Source organism: Bicyclus anynana, chromosome 5 (assembly GCF_947172395.1).
Source record: "Bicyclus anynana chromosome 5, ilBicAnyn1.1, whole genome shotgun sequence".
NCBI lineage: Eukaryota > Metazoa > Arthropoda > Insecta > Lepidoptera > Nymphalidae > Bicyclus > Bicyclus anynana.
In genome coordinates, this window is record NC_069087.1 from 16,564,376 (window position 1) to 16,581,784 (window position 17,409).

The 17,409-nt window shown below is 35.9% G+C and overlaps 2 protein-coding genes and 1 long non-coding RNA gene across 3 annotated transcripts; all 3 read right to left on the reverse strand.

Moving 5' to 3' along the window:
• Positions 1 to 240: 240 nt before the first annotated feature.
• Positions 241 to 7,801, reverse strand: LOC128197999 (solute carrier family 25 member 35-like). Its single transcript, XM_052881461.1, has 5 exons — positions 7,452 to 7,801; positions 5,538 to 5,820; positions 2,564 to 2,811; positions 1,767 to 1,979; positions 241 to 545 (listed from the first exon to the last, which is right to left on the reverse strand). The coding sequence occupies exons 2-5, from the start codon at positions 5,813 to 5,815 to the stop codon at positions 352 to 354; spliced, it is 933 nt and encodes a 310-aa protein (XP_052737421.1). The 5' UTR covers positions 5,816 to 5,820; positions 7,452 to 7,801; the 3' UTR covers positions 241 to 351.
• On the reverse strand, positions 3,747 to 5,530 carry LOC128198085 (uncharacterized). Its single transcript, XR_008250826.1, has 2 exons — positions 5,280 to 5,530; positions 3,747 to 5,016 (listed from the first exon to the last, which is right to left on the reverse strand). It is a non-coding gene; the product is annotated as an uncharacterized LOC128198085 (long non-coding RNA).
• On the reverse strand, positions 6,872 to 17,252 carry LOC112043912 (solute carrier family 25 member 35). Its single transcript, XM_024079590.2, has 5 exons — positions 17,113 to 17,252; positions 15,540 to 15,782; positions 14,593 to 14,919; positions 13,724 to 13,866; positions 6,872 to 12,745 (listed from the first exon to the last, which is right to left on the reverse strand). The coding sequence occupies exons 2-5, from the start codon at positions 15,776 to 15,778 to the stop codon at positions 12,552 to 12,554; spliced, it is 903 nt and encodes a 300-aa protein (XP_023935358.2). The 5' UTR covers positions 15,779 to 15,782; positions 17,113 to 17,252; the 3' UTR covers positions 6,872 to 12,551.
• Between the last annotated feature and the right edge of the window lie 157 nt (positions 17,253 to 17,409).

Below are 17,409 nucleotides of genomic sequence, written 5' to 3' on the forward strand. Positions count from 1 at the left end.
CTTGTACTTGACAAGCATCTGAATTCTTTTCAATGAATATAATGAGGTTACCCACGGGAGCCATTAATTTTTCGAGATAATTAACTTGTATGTTGCATATTAAGCACCTCTGATGAAAATGCCATTAAAATAGCTCCATCCATTTCATAGATTAGCCCGGACAAAAAGACGGACAAGCGGACGGTCACACAAATATTTTAACTATTTCGTAGTCTTAATTGTCTAACAAAACAAGAGAAAAATAACAAAATGATTTTATTTATAAACTTAAACTTAAAAAACAACAACAAGATGGTCCACTTTTTAACCAGTTCAATTCTCAAGTACTCCTCTAGTTGAGTGGTTCAACTGTCAACTTCTCAAGTAGTCCTCCAATATCTTTAGCTGGTCCCAGCACACCAGCAGCAGAACAGTGTGAGGTCCAAGCCTGAGGTAGTTCGCTGTGAGGCCCTTGTAGAATGCGCTCGCGCCTTCTGTACGCGACATTTTGACAAAACAGTCTATCATGCCGCGGTACAGTTTGCCACGATTGTTGTTGTCAACCGCTGAAAAATAAATGAAAATGAAAATTAAAGTTAATTCATTCGTCGTACTAAGCACTCCTTGATATCAGATACATATTATTAAATCCTTATTATTAATTTCATCCACATAGGCTTACCCTGTTACTATGCCACCTTTATATATTTATAGTTATATGCATGGTACATACAGATAACATAATTTGACGCGATGACGTCGAAGGAGTTCTATCAATAAGTAAATAATAACGCCGTTTGGACTATCTCGTAGCAATGACGTCGAAGGGGTTCTATCAATAAGTAAATACTAACGCTGATTGGAGAGTCTAGTAGCGAAGACGTAGAAGGGGTTCTATCAATACGTAAATACTAACGCTGATTGGACAATCTAGAAGCGATGAAGTCGAAGGAGTTCTATTAATAAGTAAATACTAACGCTGGTCGGATAAACTAGCAGCGATGACATCGAAGGGGTTCAATCAATACGTAAATACTAACGCTGGTTGGACAGTCTAGTAGCGATGACGTCGAAGAGGTTCTATCAATAAGTAAATACTAACGCTGGTTGGAGAATCTAGTCGCGATGACGTCGAAGGGATTTCTATCAATAAGTAAATATTAACGCTGGCTGGGCAATCTAGTAGCGATGACGTCAAAGGGGTTCTATCAATAAGTAAATACTAACGCTGGTTGGAGAATCTAGTCGCGATGACGTCGAAGGGATTTCTATCAATAAGTAAATATTAACGCTGGCTGGGCAATCTAGTAGCGATGACGTCAAAGGGGTTCTATCAATAAGTAAATACTAACGCTGGTTGGAGAATCTAGTCGCGATGACGTCGAAGGGATTTCTATCAATAAGTAAATATTAACGCTGGCTGGGCAATCTCGTAGCGATAACGTCGAAGGGGTTCTATCAATAAGTAAATACTAACGCTGGTTGGACAGTCTAGTAGCGAAGACGTCGAAGGGGTTCTATCAATACGTAAATACTAACGCTGATAGGACAATCTAGAAGCGATGAAGTCGAAGGGGTTCTATCAATAGGTAAATACTAACGCTGGTTGGACAGTCTAGTAGCGATGACGTCGAAGGGGTTCTATCAATAAGTAAATACTAACGCTGGTTGGACAGTCTAGTAGCCATGACGTCGAAGGGGTTCTATCAATAAGTAAATACTAACGCTGTTCGGATAAACTAGCAGCGATGACATCGAAGGGGTTCTATCAATAAGTAAATACTAACGCTGATTGGACAGTCTAGTAGCGATGACGTCGAAGGGGTTCAAGCAGATCGTCATGACCAGACCGCCTAGGTTGGCGCCGAGGAAGGACAGCAGCAGCGGCGACTGCACGCCGCGCTCGCGCAGCCACTCTTTGGCGAAAGCGAAGCTGACCATCTGCGAGCCGCTGCCTACGGAACCGCGCGGGATCTGCGGACCCACGCCTCGAAACAGGCCTGAAGACATTTAATACACATACTTAAAACTAAATCATCGATCGTAGATCGTTAGATGGGCGTCAAAGCGTCGCGGAATTGTCATTGGTTTCGCACATTGAGTACGTCATCACTCGTAACCTCAGACCAATTATAGAAGGACCTGTATCGCACTCATAGTCACGAACAAAATTGTGTCATTTTCTGAGGAAAACAAGCTTAGATTTGGCCTTATACTAAACTAGAAGTTTTTGCCGTTTTTTTACACAATTCAACTACACAAAAAGGTTTTTTTACAGAGCTCTTTAACCGACGAACATGATTACAAACTATGAAACATCGATACTATAGATACAGTTTTTATAATCGCATTAGATCGTTGATCATATACTTTGACAGACTCATATACTTTGAAGTAACGTCTGGCGAGGCAGGTCCTGTACAATAATTGGTCTGAGCTCGTAACACATTTCTCTTTATTCATGTTGTGGCTTGCATTTTACACTTCCAAAATGAACACGAAGGTATAATTAAGCGATTAAAATGAAAAAAAAAACAGTAAATATTTTTTAAGTCCACGTCCACTCGCAGCATGCGCTTGTTACCTTTGACTCCTTCGCTACGGTATATCCCAGCCAGCGCGCTCACAGTCCCGCCGTGCTTGTGTTGGTGGCCCACCGCGATGGCGGCGGTGGCCTGCGCCTGCAGCCGCGTCTTCACGAGGAAGAACGGCGTGCCGGCGATCGAGCCCAACGCGCCGCCAACGCCGGCCGCCAACGCACCGCGAGTGACCGACGTGCGACCGTCCACGACAGTCAGGCCGCGACGCTCGCACATACGATACACGCCTAATCTGTTAATTGTAATCGACGGATTAATGCCTTGGTTGGTATAATAACCCGAATATGTTAACGTGATGTCTTCGGCCAAAATTAGGTAAGTAAGTACTTAGCGAATATTCAAGGTGCTTTTGGCAAATAAAGGACACTGCCCTTAGACTTCGCGAATATTCAATTTTAGGCGAATCACCACAATACAAATTTTATCAACACTGTAAAATTTATACTAAAATATTTGTTAATAGTACATTAAGATATAAGTGCGGTAAGTAGAAAATTACAGCCGAGGCGATATTGCTGGCCCCAGTCATAAGCGAGGGTTAGGAGTAAGCAGAGGCTGTAATTATCAAAGCGCACATACGCAAATACGACGTTTTATAACACATTTATGGCAACACACTTTCTGAAAATTAAATTGCTTCTTTGCATGTTGGTCTATATTTGGTTGGTAAAATATTGCGAATTGCGAACGTTATCGTGATGTCTTCGGCCAGCAGATAGGTACCTACTTAGCGAATAGTCAAGGCACTTTTGGCAAATAAAGGCCACTGGCCTTAGACTTCGCGAATATCATCGCAACGAGGGGCGAACCACCACAATTCAAACTTCAACAACATTGTGAATTTGATACTAAAGTGTTTGTTAAAACAATTTAAACATTGTAATAATTATTTTGAATTCAACACAATAACATAATTACCGAAATTAAAATTTGTATAGCCCTTTACACCCGAGGGATGAAGTTCTTCTATATTGTGTTTAAATGTTATTCCTTAACTTCCATAGTGGTAGAAAATGATGAGAAAAATATTGAAAAAAATCCTGGTGCACCTGGTTTGCAGCAACCAGACCCTCACGATCGTGAGTTTCAGGAAATAATTGTTAGTCGCACGATCGTGAGTCTCTGTTATTATATAGCAATATAACAAACAAAATAATAAAATAATGATTGATAATTATAAACATTATTTATTTTAATAATTATTATTATAAAATAAACACTTTTTTACATCAGTCTTAGACTTAAGTTAAACAAAATAAACATTTTAGTTGATGCTCGGCCAGGAATCCTGTTCTGCATTATGGTTCCTGTCGAATGCAACCCCATCTTTTCCATTTCCTCAATTAAATGAATGGTATAGTAAAATATTGATCATGCATACAGCAACCACGTGGAACACCATTTAACAAATGTAAAATTACTGAAGACCCAAGATTTGTATCACCGAAACTGCTTTTAGCGCCTTTGTGAATCTCGAAATCTAGCATCACCATCACTTGTGGAAAGGATAAAACTTTTTAGGCCTACAGGTCGTGGTCTATTTTTTACAACCTGCCATAGCTTACAGCGTCCTGTAAAGGGGATCACCTGCTCGTCAATCGAGTAGAATTCTGGGACTCTTACCAATTTTTTACAGGCTTATTTAACATGTCAATCATGGCTTGTACCTTCTATACGTGGTTATCCACTTCGTTTGGAGCTGATGAATAGGACTCGACAACATGGAGTACATTACCAGTTAGAGTAAGGAGCCTGTCTCTTGTCATTAGGTCATTGATCAATCCTAACTTCATACCAACTCTCCAATACATTACTCGAGAGTAAGGAATACAGCCCATAATAAGATGAATAGCAAATCATTTAGCTATTTCAGCTCTTGAAGATTTAAGTTCATGATCTGCAGTGCGTATGGTAATATAATTTGGAACAATGAGATATCTTTTCTAAAAAACGGTGTATCAAAAAAGCCATGAAAATATTCAATTGGTCGTCTTACTGGGTTTATTGGTAAGGCAGAATACTTGTGAGCGTTTTCTATAAAAGCAGTTTGCTTCCATATTCGCTTTCTTGTTTCTTGTACCTAGAACTGATGCTGCCCCTCGCCCTCTTGAAGGCCTTCTTCCACGTCTACTTACTGGCGATTTCAATCTGCTACTGTAGAAGGCAAACATCTTGATTCTCGCACAGTAGAACGCGATTCTCTCACTGTCGTTCTTAAATTTGGCAGGACTGGCAATTCACATGGTGGTGACAGAGGTTTTAGTTCTGTTAGCTAAAAGGAAGGTGGTATTTCTTTGTCATCCTGTTCTTCTTCTGACGCTTCGTCTGCAGTGTGCTGAAACGAGACATCTGGATCGAATTCTGTGTTCAGAATCTTCAATATCAGAGATATTGCCGTTAGCCAAAAGGTGAACTATTTCGCCCATGAGTGAACGCTCTAAAAGTAAAAAATACATACATTTAAAGGCATTAAATCACATAACTAAAACTAAAAGACAGGGTAACATTTGTTATCAAGTTTACGTAGTACAACCGAGGTACTACGATCGTGCGAGTTTAAACTTCGAGGAATAGTATCAACCGATAAATAAACTAATGTACAAAAAACATATGTGGCATTATTTAACAACTAATAAAGTAGCAAACTACATTTAAAAATATTAGTAAACCGTTAGCATTACGAAAATATTAAATACGTACTTGTTCGAGCGGCGTGGTCAAAAAACACAGTCATCTTTTTCGTGTCTTCCGGACAACTGACAAGTTCCACCATGTAGCTATAGTAATAAAGTGTGTTTTCGCATGCCCTCAGATAGTCCTACGATCGTTCGACGATGGTTGCGTCCGCAAAAGCTGTTACGTGTGCAGTGTAGAATTTTTCAAAGTCAAAACTCACGATCGTATAAGCTCGAGTGTAAAGGGATAGGCAGCTAAAAGGAATAGGTACCTAATGCTTACCTGAAGGTATTTAGAAAGAACTGAAAGCCCAGCATAGCGGGCAACCCGTTCTGTAAGGCGACAATCCCTTCATTCCTGGCGATGACGTATAATCCATGAGGGACATTCTTATAGAACACCGCGTGTTTCCCTTTCGCCGCTAACTCCCCCTGCAGTTGCAGTCGAGTTTTGACCACTTCAATGGGATTTGTGAAGACTGTCGCAAACATGGCCGACACGCCGCCCATCGCCATGTCTGTGACGTCACGAGCGACGCCATCTTTGGTTTTCAGCGACATTGTTTCTGTGGACAAGTTATATAGTTATATTATCTGTTATATTAAAATAATATCAATTAAATTATACGTTCTCATTACCTGTATACTCGTTACATGGAGTAAAACGGAGCGCTAAAATATTTTAAAAGCAGATTAATTGACGTTAATTAAAATCAGTTATTTTCTCGTTTTCTTTTTGCAGTTAAGTAGGTAATACCTAATTAACAAATTTTACCCATTTCCCGCCAACTAATACATTGGAGCACCGTAGACGGTCTGAAGCTCTAAATCCCCGACTTATAAGGACTGTGCTTAGTAGATAGTTAGTTTTGAACATAGATTAATCGATACTTATAACTGTTATTTTTCAAATGAAATTAAGACTCTAAATATCTAATGGCAACTAGCAGTAATATTCCCATCGATAGATAAATAGAGGCATCCTGATAAATTACGTCATTTAAAATATAACTTCTGAAGTGATATTAAAAATGATGATCTACAAGTATTTTATAGCTACTTGAAAAGTAGCTATAAAAAAATTTAATAAAAAAAATACAACCGACTTCAAAACCAAAAAACGTAACCAGTAAACTAAAAAGCGAAAAATAACATCATAATATGTTCTACCTGCTGATCAGTATGAAGGCGGTGCTAAGCCGGTGTTGTATTAATTCAAACCATTTAGATTTTGCAGACAGTGTTGTTTCATGTGGTCCTGTCAGAAATGGCTAAAAAATACCGACCGAATTGAGAACCTCCTCCTTTTTGAAGTCAGTTAAAAATACTTGTAGATCATGGTATTAGGGTAGGATCATAGTATTATAGTAGTATAGTAGTTGTGTGCATTTTAAGAAATTAAATATCACGTGTCTCAATCGGTGAAGGAAAACATCGTGAGGAAATCTGCATACGAGAGAATTATCTCAATTCTCTGCGTGTGTGAAGTCTGCCAATCCGCATTGGGCCAGCGTGGTGGACTATTGGCCTAACCCCTCTCATTCTGAGAGGAGACTCGAGCTCAGCAGTGAGCCGAATATGGGTTGATGACGCATAGTATTAGTAAAACTCTAGACACTGAACTACAACAACGTTTATTTCAAATAACATTATCAATTGATCCTAGTCTAGATTCTATATAAATAAATAACACTGGCATGAAATACTGTGACGAACTTATAGAACGTTATTAAACTAATAAAATAATAATATACCAAAATCACAATATATTAGCATACAATAAGTATATTTAATTCGAATATCTGCCTTCCAAACCGGTGATAGAATCTTTACAAATAGTCAACTGACGTTTCAAAAGTGCTTGTAAACTGAGCCTACTTGAAATAAATGAATTTTGAATAATTTAAATCACTAAAAATATTTTGCTAATAAAATTAAGCTAACCTTAGATCTTTAACATTAACTCTTAGCATGCTGTTATGTTATTATTGAAAATTAATTGATCATAATATTTGAAGTTAAAAGTACAAAAAATTAGAGTAGGTACCTACTATTTCTAGTGTGTAGGATAACAAACAGATTTTTGAGAGTTAAATTAAGACTTATTATTAAGTTATTAAAATTCCTCCACTTTTCAAGTGTTTTGATTTCCAGTTTAGTTATTTAAATAAATAGGCATAATATATAGGCATGATACCTGTAAACTCATGAATTTGGGCACTCTTAGTGTCAATCAATTTCTGTCCACATCCATTAAAATCAAATAACAAACATAATAATTAATTTGAGAAAATGACTATTTCTCTACACACAATCATAAAAAGACATAGTATTTGAAAACATCACTTGTTTAGAATGTCTCACTCACAAGATTCTTTTATTTACAAATTAAATTACCTATAAACGATAATAATTAAAGAACCAGAAACTAATCGAGGTCACGATAGTGAATATTTCGACAGAAAGTCAATATCGATTTTTATTACATCAGCTAGTGACGCGTGGCGATTGATTAAGTAAATGTTCAAGTTTAGTTTTTAACCGACTTCCAAAAAGGAGGAGGTTCTACGTTCGGCTGTATGTATGTTTTTTTTTTTTTTTTTTTTTTTTTTTTTTTTATGTATGTCCAGCGATAATTCCGTCAATTATGGACCGATTTTGAAAATTCTTTTTTTGTTTTGTAGGGTTTACTTCCAGGGTGGTCCCATTTTTTTCATGTCAGGATCTGATGATGGCATCCTGGAGAAATTGAGGGGAACTTTCGAAAGTTGTAGAGACGGCTAGTACGTTTGTTAGTGTTTCCATAAGGTATTTTAAACCACTACAACTTTATGAAGGTTTGGAGTTGGTCTGATGATGGAGCCGAAACACAGACGATGGAACTCGTCAAGGATTTACAGCAGTCACCTTTTGTTTGGGCTTGATTAATTTGTATTGATGAGTACTTTCCACCTATATGGGTTGTGACTGTATTAAGGGTCTGGTGATGAAGACGAGGGACAGTGAAGAGAACTCCTCGACGGTTCACAGTAGCTACCTTGTGTTTGGACTTGATAAATTTGTATTGATGAGAACTTACCACCTAGACGGATTGTGACTGTATTAAGGGTCTGATGATGAAGACGAGGGACAGTGAAGAGAACTCCTCGACGGTTCACAGTAGCTACCTTGTGTTTGGACTTGATAAATTTGTATTCATGAGAACTTTCCACCTAGAAGGATTGTGACTGTATTAAGGGTCTGGTGATGAAGACGAGGGACAGTGAAGAGAACTCCTCGACGGTTCACAGTAGCTACCTTGTGTTTGGACTTGATAAATTTGTATTGATGAGAATTTACCACCTAGACGGATTGTGACTGTATTAAGGGTCTGGTGATGGAGACGAGGGACAGTGAAGAGAACTTATCGACGGTTCACAGTAGCTACCTTGTGTTCGGACTTGATAAATGTGTATTGATGAAAACTTTCCACCTAGATGGATTGCGACTGTATTAAGGGTCTGGTGATGAAGACGAAGCACAGTGAAGAGAACTCTTCGACGGCTCACAGTAGCTACCTTGTGTTTGGACTTGATAATTTTGAATTGATAAGAACTTTCCACTTAGATAGGTTGTGACTGTACACACGCAGTGGGTATGCTAATACTAAAAATAAAAAAATAAAAATTTTAATAAAAAAAATTCAACCGACTTCCAACTCAAAAAATAACTTTAACTAAAAAGCAAAAAATAACATCCTACCTATGTGCTACCTTCTGATCAGTTTGAAGGCGGTGCCAAGCCATTGTCGTGTTTTAATTAAAGCTGTTTCTGGAATAACAACAGAAACTTTGTAGTTTAAACGTATTTAATTAAAACATCACTGGCTTGGCACCGCCTTCCAACTGATCAGAAGGTAGCACATAGGTAGGATGTTATTTTTTGCTTTTTAGTTAAAGTTATTTTTTGAGTTGGAAGTCGGTTGAATTTTTTTTATTAAAATTTTTTGGTTATCCATAAATAACTTGTGGCGTCATCGTAGATTGCAAAATATGAACATGTTTGAATATAGTACTATTGAAAAACAGGAGCAGTCTGTCAGTCGAATGTCTGTTGATATAAAGTTATTAGGGAAAAAAAATGTTCAGGATTATCCATTTTCTATACCATACCTGCGCAAGCTTATGACAGATGAGACAGACGCAAATGGAACGGCTTTCATCTTCATACATGAAGTAGAATCAACACATGAATTGAATTGAAGCTTATTTTTTTAACTTTAAGTCTCTATTTGTTCGGGCTAATCTCTGGAAAGGCTCAGCCGATTTTAACAGAACTTCCACTGGTAGATAAAAAAAATAATTGGGCAACAAATGCGGAGTACTTAGACTACTTTTTATCCCAGGATTTGTGAAGAACTGAATTTTACGCGTGCACCCCATTTTAGGGAAGTGGGGGGCTAGAAAAAGACAAAAAGTAGCCTATGTCACTCTCCATCCTTTCAACTATTTCCACTTAAAAAATTACGTCAATTCGTCGCTCCGTTAATGCCGTGAAAGACGGATAAAAAACAGAGAGACAAACACACACACTTTCACATTTATAATATTAGTATGTATGATTATTTTAAAGGCGTTCTGCTGAGCAGAATCTGCCTTCCGAACCAGTAGTAGAGTCACTGCAAATTGTAAAACTTGACGTCACAAAAGTGCTTATTAACTACGCCTACTGTATTTTCAGTCGTCGTCATCAACCCATATTCGGCTCACTGCTGAGCTCGAGTCTCCTCTCAGAATGAGAGGGTTTAGGCCAATAGTCCACCACGCTGGCCCAATGCGGATTGGCAGACTTCACACACGCAGAGAATTGAGATAATTCTCTCGTATGCAGGTTTCCTCACGATGTTTTCCTTCACCGATTGAGACACGTGATATTTAATTTCTTAAAAATTGTATTTTCAGTAGGCGTAGTTAATAAGCACTTTTTCCTACCTAATTTACCTACTTATTATGAATTTGAATTTGAAAAAAAAATGTAGGTAAATCATTTTTAACCCTTGTGACTCTGAGGGTTTTGCACATAGCCCCACTTTTACAAATAGCCTGAAATTATATAATTTATACTTAATTAATAACTTACTACTACTTTGGTAACTTAAAACTATATTTAAGATATAAAGAAAAACCTTTTTCTTTGCAACACTGATCCTTCCATTTGGAAATATAGGAAAATAGACGCAAACGTTTGAAGCTATAAATTAAACTATAAGACATGCTCTAGTTTTCTCATTATTATTGTCATTGGCACAATTTTATGGGTATTAAACTGCCTGCCAGGAACTGCCAAAATGTTTGCGCTTATTATATTACAGGTATACGAAGCGGCCTGTAAGTTGAACTATGCGCATTAACACGTATTCAGGTGTTAGCGACGTAAGGTAAGAGGTGCAATCAGCGCCGGCCCGAAGTTAATTTTAAAATGGAGCGAGATCCGATGGCGCCTCTCCTGTTTGCTCCTAATAATATGCAGATAAACCTATACCAAATTATGAGTGTAAAGTAAGAATGGAACGTGAAGATCTCGACCATACTCTGTGGTGACCAATTGAAAATCAGGCGCAGTACCGTCTACGGTTGACTAGGAGTATCATTTAGGCGCTCTTTAGGATTTGGCGCCTGGAGCGACGGGCGGTAAAATCGGATCACTTTTTGGGGGATTTTGGAAATGAGTGATTACAGTCTCGGCAAACACGGACAATGCGTTTAACCCTTCTGGTAATAAATGTACCTGCGCAAATGACAGCCATTTGCGTTCAACTTACTTGCCGGAATTTGTACTTAAAGTTCTTTAAAAATTAAAATACAAGTGGTAACTTAGTAACTAGTTAACTTTGGCCGAAGTCTAAAATATTCATATTGTCTGATTTGATATACAATATGATTTAATATCATCAGTTATATTTTATCTAAGTACTCTCATAATATAAACCCTAATTATTGAAATAAAAAAAATCATAAGTCAAAATGAAACAAAAAAAAATACAGCAATTGCTGTTCTGATACAAACCGTTTTATGACATTGTTTTTTTACTATTATATAAGTACATAACTTGGTATTAATACCTACTCTCATGTATCTATAATAAAACTCAATTTGCTCTGTTTGTAAAATGCATTCGAGTTTTAATTACACTTTTTAAGCAACTCGTTAATTATCTAGAAAATATAATATCTTTAATCAAAGAGTTTAAGACAAACCTTTTTTGTACTGTCATATTGCTTTTAATACTATCATGTACCTATCACTAGATTTTATATAGTTATATATATGATCTATTTGGAAGAGATTCCAATCAAAGGCCACATTTAAGCGTTTAACTATAGAAAATTAGTTTAGTTTCCATATTACTAACATTATCTATTATAGACTAAGATCTAAATCTTAGGTTTTTTGTTAACCTATAATTTAAAATCATATAAACGCAAAACAGGTATAGGTATTTTCTACCTACTTCTTTAAATATAGGATACGCTTTACATGATTAAAGAAACATGAAACAAATTGAGAACTTCTTCTCTTTGGAAGTTAGTTAATTAAACATTAAGTTATAAAAATAACTTAATGTTTAACTAAACAACTTTTAACCATAAATTACAATGAGAAACTGAACAATTTTTGGATTACAAATTGTGTTAAGACAAATTTAGAAGCATTAGTTTTATGTTAATGAATTATATACATACTCATTTTATGCAAAATAAATCATATGTATTGACTCTTTAAAGCACCATCTATTAAACTTATATACCTACCTACTAAGAACTATAACTTGAAAAAGTTTAATCTAGACGAAAGAGCTTAAAAAAGTTATTCACTGTTATTAGGAACCAGTGGCGTAGCGTGAATTGGAGGCTCTGTATTAAAATTAGTTGGGGTGTCCAAATGAAAGGTAGCTAAAGAAAAAAAAATCACACAAGAAACAAAAATGGTCGTTTAAAATAAATATTACAATGACTTAACCTATGTAGGATGCTTCCAACTGTTGAGCGCACGCTCAATCAAGAAAAAACAGGTTCTTTATTAACTTTTGTCATTTCTGAACACTCCGCAAATATTTTTATGCTTTTCCGGGAAGCATATTAAGTGAGATTGTGGATTACATTTTAGTAATTATTGCTTTCACACGATTACCTATCGTGTGAAAGTCCGGGGCCCCATATCATACTACGCCCCTGTTAGAAACATATTAAATATAGAAACATACATTTCTAACAGCTGTTGCGAATTCGTCTAAAACATTAAATATAGTCGATTCATTTTACAAGTCCATACTCTTCTGTAGATCTTTCAGCATGTCCCAGAACACTAGCAGCAGTACAGTGTGCGGCGCCTGCCGTAAGTAAGAAGGTCCTATGCCCTTGTACAAGGCGAACAGGCCCTCCGTTTTGGTGATCTTGCGCGCGCAGTCCACGATGCCTGTGTACATTACACCCCGGCCTTGAGCGTCGACCGCTGGAAACGTAAGACATCATCATCATTAACAACCTATAGGTATATTGAGCACGAGTCTCCTCTCAGAATGAGAGGGGTTAGGCCTTTGTTTACCACGCTGGCCAAACGCGGATTGGCAGACTTCACACACGTAAAGAACTAAAATATAGTCCTAGATACTGTAGCTTCCCAACAGTGAAAGAATTTTTCAAATCGATTCAGTAGTTTTGGAGCCTTTTCAATGGAAACTAACAAACAAACACACAATCAAATCTCTCCTCTTTATATTATAAGTATAAACTATCAGATGTTAAAAATATGACCAGAACCGACTGCTTATTGTGCTCTAAGTCAAGGCGGTGTAACACACAGAATAAACAGCACTTATGCTGCGCATATAGTGTAACACACTGAATAAACAGCACTTATGCTGCGCATATGGTGTAACACACGGGATAAACAGCACTTATGCTGCGCATATGGTGTAACACACAGAATAAACAGCATTAGTGCTGCGCGTATGGTGCAACACCACCAACATCCCAACTCAAGGTTGAGAATTAATGTTTAAAATTTCTTGGAAAAAAGAAAAGCTCAGTATGTCTTAGCGCGACCCACATAATAACCAAAAAAGCGGTCTTTTAAAATGTACTTCTTTATAAACAAATCCAACAAGTACAAACACTACAAGTCTCTCTTGTTCATATATAGTTCAGAAGTTCACAGAAGTTATGAACTTTTACATACATATTATACAGTGGATGGAGACTTTATAATATGTATGTAGATGTTCATAACTCACCAACTAACCTAACAATGGAGACTACTGACTATTTTAATGACATCTATGATAATAAAACCGTTTACGCTGTAAGAATATTTAAAAAAATATAAATATTTCACAGTTGTGTAAATAAGAGGGCTAGGTATGTTGTCAAACGTGAGACGAGATTTATTTTTTTGATCTGTGGCTGCTTAATAAAAGAGATGTCAACTCACATTGGTTGTAAAGGCGCGTCATGATGACGTCCATAGGCGTGAGGGTGATGGTCTTCACCACGGCGCCGATGTTGCTCGCCATGAACGCCGACAGATACTTGGATTGCTGGAACAAGTTGTTGTTGTCCATCCACTCTTTGCACCTGAAATTTATTGTATCAAGTTATTATTCAGTGGGAATTCAGTAGGCTGTGTAGTCAGAGTTTTCTTCGCTCGGGGCCAGTTGGGAATTCACCGCTAAGCACTTATTTTAATTAATAATAAGGAAATATATCTTTCATTGCGTTGAGAATTTGGGACGAAAATAGGTACTGGGACAACTCCACCACCATTGGTTGACATTTGTCTATTTTTTTTCCCAAGATAATGCTGCATGCTAGGCTTACAGAAAGTCACATAATCTCCAATTCTAGTCTACTGCAAAATTTATAAAATAAAAACTCAATAATTATACATTATTGGGTTTTGGGCTCAACTTAAATATTTAATTTATTTTTAAGAAACAGTCGCTAATAGGTAAAGGTTTATCCAATCAAATTATAATTGGAAAATCTATCGAGTTTTGTTAAATCACTTTAGTTTATAATATCACAATAATATTACATAGATACTATCAGTGGTGTTGTTTATTTTTCGATAAAGTCAAGGATTTTGTTTGTTTCCTATTTAAAATAGTTTCAATGCTAAAGATTTTGTTATCACAGTGCAAATGAGCACTGATTATATTATGCTGATATTTGACATTCAATTCCTTGGCATTTTATGTACATTATTTTATGTGTTGAATCTGGCCCATTTATCTTGAAGCTATACACGCTAAGTTAAAAATAAAGTAAATATTGATCTTAATATAAAATACTTTTACTCACATAGCATATGCAGCGATTTGTGAGGCAGAACCGGTGGAGTTCCTAATCATCATTCCGTGCGCGCCTCGCCACAGTCCAAAGAAGCCATTCTCTTTATACAATTTAGTAAAAGCATACATAGTGCCTGGATGACCATGCTGGGTGCCCACTGCTATCTTCTTTGAGGAATATGACATCAATTGAGTCTTTACTAATTGGAGGGGGCTTCCCACCGCCCCCCCTGTCATCCCAGCAATGAATCCAAAGAACAGACTATTCATTAATTTTGTATTATTTTCCTTGTCTCTAAGAAGGCCATAGTTGTCTGCATGTTGATATATTCCTAATCTGGAATAAGCACAATTATAATTCAAATATATTCATTTAATTCAAATATGCTTACAAGCAATGTTATGAGTATTCTGACAATTTCAAGAAGTCTGTCTTATAACATAAACATTATTAATATTATTAAATTAATCCACCTACTATTAAATTATGTCTTGACTTACGTTCAATATAGTTATGTTCAATAAAGCAATATCAACACCAAAACTTTCATTTAGTGTTTAAAAAAAAAAATCAATTTTTCACCTATTCAAAAGCAAAAGTGGTGATCATTATAAAAAACCATGAAATATAAAAATAACTTAGTATTAGCAATGTGCCTTATATAAGATAGCATCCATTAAAATGAGTTACTATGAAGAAAAAAATTACATCAGAGTATTAAAAAAAAAAATATTTAGAATTAAAATTGTTGATTAAAAGTGTTGATATAAGTATAAAATTAATTTAATCTGGGCATCAATAAAAAAAAAATGTCTGGTAGCTCAAGGGTTCAACAGCAATAAGCTCTAACATTAATGCACACTAATAACACATCAACTAAATTCTTGATACATGTACAACTCAACATATCAACCAAATCAGTTGATGCATCACAGTCAATGCTAGATCAAACTTACCTTACCCCGTTAACAACCAACTGGAACCACAGTGCAGGCACTAAGCCCTTCTGAAGCGCAGATAGTCCGTCATGTTTCACTATAGTGTACATAGCATGTGGTATGTTCTTGTAGTGGACGGCATGTTGGCCCTTAGCTCGCAACTCTCCTTGCAATTGCATGCGAGTCTTTACGACGTCAAACGGGTTGCTAAAGAACCCGGCGCCGACACCTGCCAAGCCTCCCACAACGAAATCCATGGCACTAGGAAATATATTGCAAATACTAACTAATATTTGGATTTTTTGTTATTTATTATTTCAATGTTTGTTATAATTTGGATCTTTTACTATATTTTTTATTTTTTTTATAAATATTAGGTATTTGTAGGTATTGTATAATAAATTAGTTCTTTATAAGATTCATTTAAAGGAAGAAAAATTCAAAAAAAAGAGTAGTATCAAAAGAGTAGTCACACATAAAAGCCAAAAATATTAATTAGATTGAATTACATTTCAATTTTGTAGTAGGTACTTCAGATATGTAAGCAAAATGCCATGCTGATGATATTTTTTTCCATACAATAATTTAAAAAAAAATTAATAAAACATGACATAAATTCCTATTTCCTATTTCTGTTCTTAGATAACAGGCTCAAAAAGTAACAAAGGGTGCCAAAGCCATATCTGACTAATATCAAATAATTTATGAATCCCTTAGCTGTTTATTATACTTTTATATTATGTTAATTGTATAATATAAAATACTTTTATATTATATTAATTGTATAAAACAAACAAACCATTTCAATCAAAATTTTCCTTTATGACATCATCAATTTGGATTTTTTATAGGATTGAAAAACTTTTCCTGGTTAAAATATAATAAATCTGAATATCCAAAACAGAAGTTATTAGAATATAAAACATTCATCTCAAACTCAAATCATCTATCTCAGTAGGACTAACATGCAACCAACAACATATATGAGCAATAGACAAATGTAGACCAATGGCGGCTGAGTTGTTACAGTCCCATCTCTTTTGTTCCAAAGCAATGAAAGAGAAACCGATATTGCTTGTTGTGCCGCTATTGGTTGACATTTGTCTATTTCCCTTCCCATGTGTTGGTAGCATGTTGTGCCTACTGGTTAAGAAGGAATAATCAGGTGCCCCATCTGTGTAGTGGAAAACCTTCACCTTGCTTGCTACACTTAAATATAACAAGCTCCACAATGATCCTCGAGCCTAATTTCACCTGCAGTCATTCATGAAATTCAAATAACCTTTAATTATAGTATGAAAAAGTTTCATTTTAAACAATTAGAAACATTAGCTCACCAGTTTTTTAATATTAACTACATACAAATGTTGTAAATCACGCAGTTTTATGTTAAAGAATTAAATTTTTTGTTAGGTTATTATTTGTTTAAGCATGAGATATTATGGTACAAAGGTAGTGTAGATAATTTGACGCATGTGATGTTTATTGCTCGTGTGCAAAATGATGCTTAGAGTGAATAAATTCTTCCATCATGCTCAACATACACATTATAATTGTTAATGAATGCTGAAGTCAATAAGTAATTTCATACCTCAATTATGACCATGTACTGCCTCAATCATCTTCCTGTTTTAAAAACAAATAATACAATTTGCACCATTTCTTAATTTCCAATAGATATATAAATGTCAATTACTAATGTTTCGTAACAAATGTTTAGTATTTCGTAAGAAACCATCTTCATTCTTCTTAGATTTCAATTCAAATTTCAAAATACCCATGTGACAGTGACAGCAATTGTCATTTGTCACAATCAGCTGATTAGTACTACGTTCAGAAACTACTATTTGTAACTGGTTAAATAGAATGAAACTGACACTTGGAGAAT